Source organism: Leopardus geoffroyi, chromosome B3 (assembly GCF_018350155.1).
Source record: "Leopardus geoffroyi isolate Oge1 chromosome B3, O.geoffroyi_Oge1_pat1.0, whole genome shotgun sequence".
NCBI lineage: Eukaryota > Metazoa > Chordata > Mammalia > Carnivora > Felidae > Leopardus > Leopardus geoffroyi.
In genome coordinates, this window is record NC_059337.1 from 41890119 (window position 1) to 41904910 (window position 14792).

Below are 14792 nucleotides of genomic sequence, written 5' to 3' on the forward strand. Positions count from 1 at the left end.
TGGTGCCGGATGCTTAAAGGCTGGCTCACTGTTTTTCTACCAGGTATTAGAATACTAGTTAGCTAAATGAGGTATAATTAAAAAATAGTCCTTCAGAGTAAAGAGTATAGTCTTCGGAACATTTATAACAAAGACTGCACAAAATGCTCACGTAAATAGTAAGAAACCCTGTGGAGCCTCCTAACCGACGCACAGGTGGTTATTTTCTCATAATCTGTATGAAGTAAAACATAGCGAAAATAAATTCCCAGCGAAACGTCTTACAATCAACTGGTTCACATGCTAACTTAGTTACAGCACATTTTCATGGTCTGACATCCTCAGACTCTATTTGAAAAGGTCTAGTCCAATCATTGTCAAAAATTCGCACACTGACAATAAAGTGCAGCCACCGAACCACTAACTGCTGCCAAAGTCTGCGTGTACCTTTCCCCTAAGACCACAAACGTGTTCACGCAAAACTAGATTTCTTCAGTTTCAGCAGGGAACAGACAATTATCTGTCACTAAATTCATCTACAAATAGAAAAAATAATGCACTGTAGGTACATTATGAAGCAAAGTGGAGTATTTATTGGGGCATTTTACCATGCAGAAAGGGAATTTCCTATGGTCTTAGCTCAAATTATATACAATTCAGCAAAGCTACATGTAAGAAAATAGCAAGGACAATTTATTTCTATATAACAGAGCATATATCCCCAAATTGCTGCTACTTCAAAGAGCACTTTTAGACTCATCACTTTTACAGGCTCTTTCAAAGGGAAATTCATGGAGACTAATTATTAACCCATATAAGACAAAAGAAGAAAGAAGGAATAAATCAGAAGCAAAGCATTCCGTTACAAAAAAAAAAAAAAAAAAAAGTCTAACCACAGAAAATGTCAGTTTTGGTTTGCAGACAACCCCTGAGATATAAACCAAAGTGTTAAGACACCAAATAGTCAGAGGTAAATTACTAGAATTACATTCATACATGGTGTCATAGCACTTGCCTTTTAGAAAGTACTTTGTTACCATTCAGAAAGCTTAACCGCTTGGATATTTTTTCGGAAAATTAGCAAAGACAAGATGTTTCTAAGAAATTATTTTTTCTTTCCAAAAACGTATCTAATTTTAAGACGGTAGATGTACAATCAGCTTTCAGTCGAGCAATTACTGATTATACTGGGACACCAGCAGGTGCCTCTAAACCGATAGGTAAATAAAAAAAAAAAAAAAAAATCAAGAAGGCTGAAATTTGTCAACATTAAGTTTAGCGTACCCATCAAAAATAGCTCTGGTATATTTGCTGCTGCTAAACTGGACGTAAGTTTTCAAACAAGTGCTAAATAAAGGTTGACTGGTCCAAGCATTCTAACGCTGTGTCTTAATTTGAAGCACAATGCTCTGTGGTAACAAGCAATCCATTTCCATTTTCCTCTCCACTCTAAACTATCGAGCATGGTGGTACCCTCCATGAAACAAAAAGGACCTAACAGGAAGAGTGATTATTAAGAGAGTTCATTTCCCTAATCACCGATTTATTACTCCCTTCTGTGTTTTGACACTGAAGGCTAGGAAAAAAGCAATGTCAAAATTATCTGAATTTGGCACATAAGTTAACACTAAATACTTTTTTTTTTTCTTAAGTGAAGGTTTCACCTACAAAAGGTATACCAGTACCAGTGTTTGGTGAGAAAGGCAGCTAAGCTCTTGGTTGGCGTTGACCCAAATGACTGGACTAAGTTCTGTAACAATGAACCTGAACAGATGGAACTGGGTTCTACGCATTCAACAACAGCTGTTTTAGAATGGAAACCTTACTCATATTTTCTCTAACAAAAGGGCAAGACTTTTCCTAGAGGCTGCACTAGGTCTAGGTCTCATTATCTTTATTTAAAAGAAAAAAAAAAAAGAAGCCCAAATAAAACCAGAATAAAAAATCATTATGTTTACCATCACCAAGAGCTATCTCTATTAAATTTATATCAACAAGTTAATCTCTCTCCCTGTAGGTAAGCTTTCTACGAACAAAGGTCTAAATATAATTCTTGTTAACTCTTGCAGACAGGGATTACAGTAGGAACTGGGTATTACAAACGAAACCAGCAAGCTAGGGAGTGAACCTAAGAAAAAAATATATTACATATGCTGATGTGACAGAACAATAGGACGCTGAAATAAAACCCAAATGGTACATCTCTCTGCCTGTATAAAATTCAGCTCAGGAAGTTCACAATTAGAAACAGACAACAATGTTCAAATATGTTATGTTTTAGATAACTGAGCAGTTACAACAGGTCAAAAATAGGAAAGAACAGTGAATACAAACCCCAGGAAAAGTGAGCTTAAGGTGATTTCCAAATGTAGCTTCTACAGATGAGGCAGAGGTAATCAATTGAAAAAGTGATTTCTTCAGCTACCCAAACTCTCTGACCAAAAGGCCAGGAATGAAGCAAAATTCTCAACAATCTGGAGAAATAAATTGCGGCCTCTGATGAATAGATGGACATTTTTATGAACTTTTAAGATGAATTTTATCAGAATTTAATGATTCTTATTGAAGGAAATCACAAACTAGAGCCCTTAAAAAAATTCTATCAATGCGATAACATTTGGCCACATGAACCAGACCCAACATCTTTTAGTTTTAGCATATTAATCTCTGCGTTAAATGTTTTACTTTTTTCAAACACCCCCAAGTGCACAAGTTTGTCTAGAACTTCACAAGGCAAAAGTGTGCAGATACGAGTCTGAGACTGTGCTGTAGCAGGGACAGGCTAACACTGATGTGCAAAGTGAAAAAGAAAGATAGCAGCTTCTGGGACAAACCAAAGAAAAAACAAGTTAAGTCCTGCGTATGTCTCCACTTCATTGCTTCCATGTTTGAAAAAAGGAGCCTGTTATCTTTCTAGGCCGCGAGGCTGGAACCCACGTGGCGTTCTGTGTCGAGAAGTCTAGGTTCAGTGGTGTTCTCCGCAGCAGCCGGGCGGTGTGGTTCTGAGGCTGGCTGACCTGTGCTTTCAGAGAAGCCGGAAAGGGTCCTTTAGGTGTGCTGCAGTCTCTCAGAAAGAGTTCATCAAAGTAGCGAGCAACGGAAGAAACTGGTCTTCTTTGATCGGTTTTCTGTTATTTTCACTGGTCCACCTGCCCCTGATGAATTGCTGTCATTCTAAAAAAGGGAAGATAATAAAGTTACCATGCAAATTGAAGTTTCATGGTTTGGATCCAATTATCTAAAAAACACAAATATCAAATAAAACCATAAATGCGTATTCAGTAGAGTTTTTTTTATTAGAAAGTAACTCGTTAGGCTCTGACATTGTTTCTTTGGAAATGGCGGATTCAAACGGGAAAAATATTTTTAGGATAGCACCTTTTATGTTAACAATATATTAGACAGGAAGCTCCTATTTCCAGTTCAGAGAAATTATAGCCAAAGGACTGTAAAATTTCAAGGGTAATGAGGGAAACGATGTTAAGATATTGGTATAGGCAATCCTCTTGTTAGATGTAGGAAGAGTTGGTAACATAAGGTATACAATTATATTCAGGCTTCAGGTTAAAACAACCCTCCAATGTGGTCCTAATGATTCATCGCTGAGATCATGTCTAATTTAAGCAAACGTTAACAACTTTAAGATCATAATTACATATAGGTATAAGTATCTGCCACATGAAAACTAAGCTACATAATTTTATGGCAAAAATTTAATTTGTGTCATTAATATTTTAATTATTCTGGTCAAAATTCCATTAAAGACCACCTTTAAGAGTCAGATGAAAGAACGGAGGCAGCTGTGGTTCAGAAGTAAGAAACGTGAAGAAACAGAAATAAGAATCAAAGCTCAACCAGGTGAATACGTGAGTCCAGAAAAAAAGGAGTCAACGTGAATATATCCTAATCAGGCCTATCCTTTTAATCAAATAAAAGCACGAATCAAATTAAACAGCATGAATAAGACCACAAATTTAACAAATAGCATAAGGAAAATAAAAATGATAAGTGATACAAACCATTTTTCTGTTGAGTTTTGTCATTATATCCCGTGCAAGTGTAAAAAATGCCTAAAGGTAAACCAAACGTTGTATTATTATACGTTTATAGCATATTTTAAAATAGAAATGTGGAATTCTTTCATTAATTCATTATAAAGTATATTACTTGACACCTTTTAATCGAGAAAAGGACATAACTACAATCATAGTACACACTTGAATAGCCTCTTATTTTTCAATGATATCGTAAACACTTTCCAGGGTTATAAAACTGTCATGCGTTCACTCACCAAATATTTTCTGCACATAATATCCGGCACAAGTTCCTAATGTGACACTGGCTGAGTTATGGGTCGCTTTCTCGGTGCACCAACAGCACCTAGTGGGGCGGAGGCTCTAAGTCCCGCCACGTCCTCAGAGAGGGACACGGCACCTGGTTCAGGAGATGCTGAATATCTGTTTAATCACTGAATGAATACCTAGAGCTCTAGAATCTGTTTTCCCAAAAACCTCTACCTTTTATCTCCAATCTCCTCCCTTTCAAACTGCTTTCACTCTTGTACCGAGAATATATCATCTTCCATGTCTTAGCTCAGCTAAATTCCCCACCATGGAAATCAGTTCAAATGGAAGCAGGACAAATCTGACTAATCTTACTTTGTGCCTAGTGTCTCTTGACCCAAACCACACATTTTTTAACTCTATCATCTCTACTTTGTTTCTACAGAGCCGGGACTTTTTCTATTTTAAGATTTTATTTTTAAGTAATCTCTACACCCAATGTGGGGCTTGAACTTACAACCCTGAGATCAAGATTTCACACGCTCCACTGACTAAGCCAGCCAGGCACCCCTCTACAGAGCCAAGACTCTTAAAGCACCTTCAGTTGTCTCCATGCTAAACCCACTGTTGTCACTTTCTTTGTTCCCAAACACTCCGGATACCCCCAAAGATGTTCAGCAGGATTATGTCCAATCAAGCCAAATAGAAACAATGTGATAACCGCTATCATCACTCATTATCAGTGTTGCACTGTCACACTGGTCACCTGTGGGTCTAAGTTTCTAAAGAAGCCCATCCTAGTTCTTATGACAAGCCAACCGCACTAAGTTAAAGCTCTGGGCAAACTGCTAATTTCTGTAGAACACCTGGTCAGAATAAGCAGCTCAGGCAACTCCCCAGCTCTGTATTTCCATAACTCAAAGCTTGCTCTAAGCCACAGGTGTGAGTAGGGTGCACAAAAAGAGACCTACACCTGCTCCATTAAGCCAGGGTATGGAGTTCATTCTGTGAGAGCAATCCTATCTGGGCCATCTCAGTGAACACATTTTCTCCTGTCTCTACCAAAGAGGCTCCCCTTTTTCTGCTTTTTTGTGGCTAGCGGACAGAAGCATTTTTCTGCTTATCTATGCTGATGTAAATAAATCAAAAGAAGCTTCCTGTTTCCTAACACCCATTAGCCAACCCGGAAAAAATTTAGTTTTATTGAAAACAAAGAAAAAGTTCTGATCAGTGTTCACTAGCCAATAAAGTCATTTCAATCTCGATTTTTAGCCATAATGTTATGGTGAGTGGCGAGTAGCCTAAGAAATTAAATGTCTACAAAACCATCAACATTATTGTTTATTGAGTTACATGTATTAACGCACATATATCATTTTTGTGATCAGTTTAAACAATGTTTTTAAAAAAGAAAATATTATCAACAACTCTGCCGGTGATAAATAAAATCTATTCTTAGAAGTCTTTAGATGATTTGGTTGTCTTTAACAGTTAACTTACTGAAAATGTATTAAAACTACTCTCTGATAGACACACTTATTTCTACTAAATACTGCTGTGTTACAATGTATCATGCTTAATCTAAGGGAACCTGTTCAATATACCGTTTCTCTCTTGAGAGAGTACCGACATGAAAGTAATTAAGACTCTCCTGCTACAGGCTACCATAGTATGACAGGAACCATGACAAATGAGCAGAGGACACTATGCTTGGTCGGCGAGTGCAGGATTTCCAGCTTCCCAAACAAAGGGCAAAGGTGCACTTAAATGGAACTTTTACCTTCTGTTCGGTGAATCTTAACTGAGCAATCTCATTATAGCCCACGTGGAGGCTGGGTGCATTTAACAACCTGAGTCCGCATAAAGTGAGAAGCACAGAAGTTCACAAGATGGAGGTGGAGTTCCCACAAGACATTTACTAAGAAAATGACAAGACAGGGTGCCTGGGTGGCTCAGTCGGTTAAGCGTCTGACTTCACCTCAGGTCATGATCTCGCAGTCCGTGGGTTCGGGCCTCGCGTCGGGCTCTGTGCTGACAGCTCAGAGCCTGGAGCCTGCTTCAGATTCTGTGTCTCCTCTCTCTCTCTGCCCCTCCTCTGCTCACACCCTCTCTCTCTCTCTCTCTCTCAAAAATAAATAATAAAACATTTAACAAAATTAAAAAGAAAAAAAGAAAGAAAATAACAAGTCTTGGAGAGTTGTTTGAACACAGGTACCTAAGCTCTAATGCTACCCCAGAGAAGTCATCAAACATTTCTTTCTTACCTCTTCTACATTTGTACTGGATTTTGCACTTGTCTCCAAGAATTTAATCCCATAGTCAATTGCTAACTGAAAGGCAAACAGAAACATTTAAATTCAGTTCAATTTGCTTCAACATATAAAGCATTTCCATTTTCTAGGTTTCTCAAAGTCCCAAAGGTACAGTATGTAGTTGAGAACTCTTGTGGTTCTCAAATTTCTTTGCTTTCTTCTATTTTTTGAAATGTAGACATCTAACTCATTCATCATAAGTAAAATGGCACTGCTTCCACTCAAAACACCATTTGAGTACTTCTTTTTTTCTATTATACTTCAGTTCTCTAATATACTTACAAGAAAAACTGTGATGGGCAACTGGGTGGCTCAGTGAGTTAAGCGTCTGACTCTTGGTTTCAGCCCAGGTCATGATCTCATGGTTTGTGAGATCAAGCCCTGCATAGAGCTCTGCACTGATAGCATGGAGCCTGCCTGGGATTCTCTCTCTCTCCCTCTCCCTCTCCCTCTCTCTCTGCCCCTCCCCTATGCATGCATACACTCTCTCTCTCTCTCAGAATGAATGAATGAATGAATAAATAAAAGAAGAGGAAGAAGAGGAAGAAGAGGAAGAAGAAGACGAAGAAGACGAAGAAGAAGAAAAGAAAAACTATGAAACAGACACTCGCTCCTACCATTAATTTGGGATTCACTGACGTCTTTTATCTGCTCCCAAAGTACAACTCTCCCAACAGTCACTATATGGACTTTTCATTTTTTTTTAATAAATTGGTGCATGAGATAATGAAAGCTTAAAATACTAGGTACTCAATGCTTTCGTTTTTATTTGGTTTCTATTTCCATCTACTCCCAAAAAGCTCCCAGTTCATTTAAAATACAAAGAATAAATGAATGTTCATAGGGGAAAAGTTTGCAGTCAGATTTAAAAACAAAATGTATTTTGTATGTATCACTAAAAAAAGGCACAGCAAAATTCCAAGACTTAAAAATTGAAGCCTCTAAGTTAATTTAGAAAATGTTAATTTAGAAAATTTAGAAGTAAATATGTACATATAATAAACGTTTTTGCTTTTTTTGCAGGATGCAAAATAGAGAAATCCCTGTAAATGAGATCCATAGCTTTGATGAGTTACAAGCAGTTTATTCATAATGACCTAAACCTAATGTGTAGTAAAGTAAAATATTCTTAGGAAAAAAAAAAAAAAGAACGGGACTATGATTACTATTTAAACTTCACTTATTCTATTACTTTTACTTGAAGAGAATGATTTACTTGACCTTTAAAACTGGACATTTTCACACAGATATGGAAGAAATAGCCTGAACTCTAAGCTGTAGGAATCTGAAAAAGGACCAATTTGTATCTCCCAGAAAACAGCAAATTCTTCAGGAATGAGTCATGACTACACATTATATGGGGATGGATCTCGAATACTAATTCACAACATTCAAGTATGGATTACATCTCTTTGTTGTTTTTTAAAGGATTAAAATCACAGATACTTTTCAAACTGAAACCAGTAATTAAATAATACTAAGAAAATAAACGCTTAGTGTGAATAGATTCCAATCTTTATGCATTCAGTTCAAATTTACCTTCTCTCCTCTTTCTTTTGACACTTGTCTTTTGTCATTCATATCACACTTGTTACCCAGGATCATTCTTTCGACGTCTGAAGAGGCATGCTGCAGGGAGAAAATAGTACGTTATAAAAACAGCCTGAGAAAAACACAGGTATTCAATAGACAAATCCTAACCTGTCAGAAACATATCCATAAATTTAATAATAAGACAAGCTTTTACTCAACACAGGGTCTGATTCAGAGGAAAATGTAAAAGATGGGAGGAGGGAAGAGCTACAGCTTAAGAGTCCGTGCTAACTTTTCCCTCAAAGGCTTGCGGTCATTCTCATGCCTTTTTTTGTACATGAACAAACAGAAATAAAACGGACGGTTAGTCCAACAACAAAACTTCCAAATATTAGTTTAGAAGGAAACTAAAGGATTTAGAAGGATTACCAAATATTAGTAAAGAAGGGGGGAAAAAAAACCCAGTACTGAGTGGGCCAATGAGGAAGGGACTCTGGCTTCTGAACTACTTAAAATATAAATTCATGTAGGTTAATATAAATGTGTACAAAATGATTTCAAAGTCAGATTGCTTTCTGAAATGTCAAAGACATAAAAACACATCTTAATACCAGTCAATCTGAAATTAAACCAGATTTCAAATACGTTAAGATGGAGAAAATGTTAGAAGGGAAAACTGATAAGATGTTGGAAGAGAGGTATCTTTGCCAGTCCAACGACAAGAATCTGGGGGTCAGATGTTAAAGCTCTCGGAAGGAGCGCAAGCAAGTCTCTTCTGTTTTTTCATGTGTGAGATGGGGGACTTGGATGAAATTATTTTCAAGATCCGGCCCAAGTTTAGAATTCTGTGAAACTGCTGTCCTGGCTGTACCCCCCCCCCCCCGTCTGACAGGGTCACCAGGCTGGCAGCACCAGAGATCTCTCCCTCTGTGGTGCTCCTCAGAGCGAGGGGGCCTGACCTGGCCGTGCCCTACTTTGTGGCAGCTCAGCCGCCTCTTCCAGAAACAGAAGGAGCCCTTTAAAGTACTCAGCAGGGCTCCTCCATAGCATCACCATTCGCTTTCCATACATACCTCTTCAATGTTTCTTATCCAGTTTTTAATATTGTCGAAGGACTTTTCATTTGTGATGTCATAGACCAGCATAATTCCCTGTGACAAGAAAATAACATCTTTATTTAGTACTTCATATACTTAAAGTAATAGAATATAATGGCAGTGTACCCCTACCCTCCAGAAACCATTTTTTGTCCTGTGTCCTTTTTAATGAAACACAATAAAAAATTTAAAGTACAGAGAAGCAAAAATAAATAAATAAATACTTCCATTGTCTCACCATGTAAATAGATAGTCTGTAAACATTTTTACTCTTAACCTTTAATGAATTAGTGATTGCAGTAAAGGTGATACACCCTTTCTACCAGACTTCATGTGATAAGAATCAGCACTAACTGGAGCTAAAAGAGTATTTAAGTTAAAACAGAGATAAGAGCATTGAAAGAAAGAGATAATCACTTCTGTTGTCTATTTGTTTATTACAAGTAGAAATGTCTTGCTTCTTACCCCTATACTAAGATTGTAACCATACTACTTTCAAATTATTTCCTGGGACATCTGGGTGGCTCAGTCAGTTAAGCATCCTACTTCAGCTCATGTCATAATCTCACAGTTCATGAGTTTGAGCCCCACATCAGCCTCTGTGCTGACAGCTCAGAGCCTGGAGCCTGCTTCAGATTCTGTGTCTCCCTCTCTCTGCCCCTCCCCTGCTCGTGCTCTGTTTCTCTCTCTCTCTCTCAAAAATGAACAGTTAAAAAAATTTAAAAAGTAAATAAAAATAATTTCTTTTTTTTAAAGTTTATTTATTTATTTGGGGCTGGGGGGGGGGGTGGTGGGGGACGGAGAGAGCAGGAGAGAGAGAGAGGCCCAAGCAGGCTCCGCACTGTCAGCACAAAGCCTGGTACAGGGCTCAAACTTGAGAACCACAAGATCACGACCTGGGCCAAAAGCCAGACGCTTAACTCACTGAGCTATCCAGGTGTCCCAAAAAGATAATTTTTAGGGGCACCTGGCTGGCTCAATTGGTAAAGACTCTTGATCTCGGGATTGTGAGTTTGAGCCCCACGCTGGATGTAGAGATTACTTAAAAATAAAATCTTTGACAATAAATAAATACAATAAAATTATTTCCTTTTATATGGGCTAATCAAAATGTCACTATCATCTACGTAAATCACAGACACTTAAAACAGAATACATTTGTTATACAGGTTTAATGAAAGGCAATGTCATCGTATCTTTAAAGACCCTCACGTCTGGTATTTCTAAAAGGCTTATCTTCTCAATGTATCAACCGACGCTTGTAAAATCTGTATCACCAGACCACACTCCTAAGTGCTAGATCTACCTATCTATCCACCATTCAACAAACACTTAGCGAGCACCCACTATGTGTGTGATAACATACTTAGTGCTACCAGGCAGTGAACAAGATAGACAAGGCCCCTTTCTTTCAAGCACGGCTAGCAAAGAAAACAATAAACAATAATTATACTAGTAATTATAACTCACCATTGCTATGAAGAAGCATGGGGAGTTATATATATATATATTTATATATATTAATATTTAATATATATATATATATATATATATACTTTTTAATGTTTATTTATTTTGAGAGAATGACAGAGCAGGAGTAGGGAGAGGGGCAGAGAGAGAGGGAGACACAGAATTCGAAGCGGGCTCCAGGCTCTGAGCTGCCAGCACAGAGCTCAACATGGGGCTCGAACCCACAAACCACGAGATCATGAGCCCAGCCAAAGTCGGAGGCTGAACGGAAGGAGTCACCCAGGCTCCCCACCATGGAGAGTTTTGAATATAAATGCTAATCTAATCTGGCTGAGGAGATAGGGGTGGTCAGAGAAGGCTTCCCGGAGAGAATGACATTAAAGCCAAGACCTGAGGACTGAGTATCAAACTTGAATTGGGCAATGGGGTTGAGGCAGGGGTGGAGAAAAAACCCACAGTGCCCAACACACAGTAGAAGCATTATAAATATCTTGCTGACCAGAAAGGCCCAGAACCCACTGGATTGACTAAAAGAAAGCCATCTTAGTAAGAGTGAACAGATCCAACGGGAGACAAGATGAGGCCAAAGAGACAGACAGGGTCAGGCATGCTTTGGAGACCAACGACTGAATATCAGCTCCCAAATATCCCCTGTCGTCACCAAAAACCCAACAAGTGAACCACCAGGTTGTCTTTGTCCCTCCAAATCTTCTCTTCCTCTTTGTACTCGTTTTGCTAAAGAGCAATATAACCCTGCCAGGCCGCCCAAGCAGACTCCTGCGAGTAACCTCCTCACAGCCAGTCAGTCACTAAATCCTATAGGCCCAACAACCGCAATATCTCCCGATTCTGACCCCCAACTCGCATGCACAGCCTTGTTCGCATTCTCATCTATTAGCCTTTACCTGAATCGCTGGCATTGTCTTTAACTGGTCTCCCAGCTTTCACAAAAATCTACAATTGCTCAGAATGTGTGGAGGAGTTCTCAAACATCTACAGGCTATTGACCTGATTAATATTATGAAGACCAACGGCAAAGCATGCAGTTATACTAAACACAGAACATAAAAAACAAAAACAAAAACAAAAACAAAACCTTTAAATGTCTTGTTTTCACATCCAAAAATGTATCTCCCCCATTGTACTAGACTCTAGCTTGGATCCTCTCAACTTGACAAATGAATATTCATGTTTTACTTTCACCGGAAGAGTTACAAAACCCTAAAACACACTCACCATGGCTCCTCTATAGTATGCGGTTGTGATGGTTCGAAATCTTTCCTGACCCGCTGTGTCCCTAAAATTTGAAACAAAGGAGAGAGAGGTTTTAAAAGTTATCGCCGGCATCACCGAGGAGAGACCTTAAGCTGTGGATATAATTCTGGTCTGCTCACAAAGGCAGTGGTTTCAAGGGAAAGGGGAACGAGACGCAGCGGGAGCCTGCTGCCTGTGAGCTGGAGGCGGTGGTGGCCACGGGAGCCTGTCAGGAGCTCACAATGACTTTGGTGGGAAACTTGGTCCTTGATGATAAAAGCAGCAACAGGAAAATACAGTTCCGGCTAGGAACTGGCATATTAGTCAAACACACGTGGGAGAGAACAGAGAATGGTTCTAAATTCTGGGACCCCTGGAGGTAGTTATAATCCTTTCTATAAACGCCTAATGACTAAGGCATCTAGCTCTCTTGACCGAAAGTCTGATTTCTGTACAACGCAAGCAATTGGGCTAGACTTACTACTGTGGAAATTCTGCTCAGCGGAACACACTAAAATGGATCTCCTCGAGCACTTTCTCAGCTATAGAGCCTGGGATTAAATGGGAGCCTGGAGTTTAACACATAGCAGGTGACGATGCTTCCAAAGACTTGAAAATATGGACAACGCTTCGAAATTACATAAACTTGAATATATTCTTGCTTTTTAGCTGATGGCATTCTATGAAAACACATCCTGAAAAATTTTTTTCAAATTTCTCATTATGCTTATTGAAGCAATCCCTATAAAGGGAGTCACATTGACTTGATATCTGGGAAAATCAGTATTTCTAAATTTGCCATGAGCCCCAGAACTAATTCACTCCCTGTGCCACTAAGGCAAGTTAAATTGTAGAATTGAATTGCAGGGGAGAGCGAGGCATTTGTGGAAATATACTAGAAATCGAACGCATACCAAACCCAAACAAGAGATGAAGGCCCAAGGGAAATACCATAAATTAGAAACAATAAATACCTTAACATTTATACACACCTTTCCAAATACTTTCCTCTGGTGCTCCCATGATGCCCCCCACCACCCAGTGCAGTGGTAGGATGACCACCATTCTCACTGTGCACGAGAGGCAACAGGCTCAGGTAGGCTAGGGTCTACCACTAAGCCACCAAGCAGCTCGTCGCCTTGAATGACACTGGAGCATCTAGGTCTCAGTTGTTTAGTGCAGGGCCAGGCATCACACCATGGTCACCTTATCCTGCTGTTCTCTCACTGATCAGGCCTAGATACACACGGCACTGGTTTGGTATATGGCAAAGAAGTCAGGGGGAACACAAGCCAAGCACCTTTGAGCCAACTAACCATATTTTGATCTAACACACCGCTGCATTTGGAACCGTGAGGACGGAGGAGAAGCCCTGCCATACTCAATGTTGGTCGTGAAGACTGAATGGAGACTATTTTGCTGCTGAGAGTATTGATAAATAGTGCTATGATGTTACATGAAGTTCTAATTAGCTGACCGACTGCAGGCTCCTAGAAAGGCTTCTTATTGCTATGGTCAGGACTGTTTGGCACAGAGTCAGAAATTCTCTTGGCTTCCCCCTAAAATTTTTAAAACTATCTTTAAAATATTTGGCCTACTAAACATCAATAGATGAAAAGGGCAACCTGTGGTAACCTTCACAATGTTTCCCAACAAATATACTGGGAACCACTCACTATACTAGGCTAATATATGAAGCTTGACATCCTGCTTCAGATTTGGGTAGCTGTCCCAGCTTTAACATTAACCCAGACAAATGCCCTCAGATGGACTTAACTGCTCGAAGCCCTAGGTTCCTCCTCTGTAAAAGAAGGACTAGTGGGTTTCAACATGATGCTCTAGTTCTATTCTTGTTCTGAGACTCAAGGAAGAAAAACAGCCTAAGGAAAAAGCTGATATAATTACTTGACTATTTTGCCCTGCCTCCTTCTTAATCTATACTGCTCTAAATTTCTAAGCTTTGTCTACTCTTGTCATCATCACACATTAGATCAGTCCAGTGTTCCTCATTTTTTTTATTTAAAGAGGAGAAATACGAAAACAGATTATAAAGTATCAGATCGGGAGGGGAACTCCAATGTCTTCAGTCCAACCAAACAATTTATAGATGATGAAAAACAGGCCCTAAGAAGGGAAGGCACAGGTCCAAATCCTCAGATTAGAGGCAGAACCTAGAACCTAGATCTGTACTTCCCACAGAAGAAGACATTAGGCTTCTTACCGCCTGAATACTTTTGCCTTATCTGATTTCAAAGCTGCAACAACTACAATGATAAAGTGTATGCGCTCTTTAGATTTTAGTTTTCTTCCCTACAAAATTAGTGTTTGTGTAGAATGAGTTCTCAGATCTCCTCCAGCTGTAAGGGTTAGTGGCTTCATTCTTTACCTTCTCATTCTCGGTGGCGACACCTTTGAATATTTACCCACTTCCCCTTGGTTCTGATAAAGAAAAGACGTTTTAGTGATCACAAGTTACCTCTAACTTACCACAATTCACATTTTTCACATTTCAATTCCCACTTTCAATTCCCACTTAAGGTAGAAACTGTGTATATAATTTTTGTTTTACTTACCATATCTGAAGCTTAATTTTCTTTCCATCTAGTTCTATCGTTCTGATTTTAAAATCAATTCCTGCCAGAAAAAGAAAGAAAGAAACGCTAAATTTCTCCAAATATAATCCAAGTCTTATTAGGAAAAGGACAAAGATTTCTATTGAAAAGAAAAAGTCTCTCCAACGCACTGGAAAATGTGAACACAGAGAGGGTGTGAATGGTATGTTTCCTCTGAATGCAGGCTGAAGAAAGGAATGCTAATTACTCTGCAAAGAATTCCCACACATGTTAAATGGAACGTATTATATG

The 14792-nt window shown here is 38.9% G+C and overlaps 1 protein-coding gene across 1 annotated transcript in view; it reads right to left on the reverse strand.

The window, feature by feature from the left end:
* Positions 1-545: 545 nt before the first annotated feature.
* RAB8B (RAB8B, member RAS oncogene family) overlaps positions 546-14792 on the reverse strand; it is a 56596-nt gene continuing 42349 nt past the window's right edge. The window contains exons 2-8 of the mRNA XM_045449495.1: positions 14502-14562; positions 11911-11971; positions 9181-9258; positions 8114-8203; positions 6527-6592; positions 3999-4049; positions 546-3153 (exon numbers count right to left, since the gene is read on the reverse strand). Of these exons, the coding sequence (XP_045305451.1) occupies positions 3061-3153; positions 3999-4049; positions 6527-6592; positions 8114-8203; positions 9181-9258; positions 11911-11971; positions 14502-14562 (500 nt within the window). The 3' untranslated portion in view covers positions 546-3060. The remainder of the gene's footprint in view (positions 3154-3998; positions 4050-6526; positions 6593-8113; positions 8204-9180; positions 9259-11910; positions 11972-14501; positions 14563-14792) is intronic.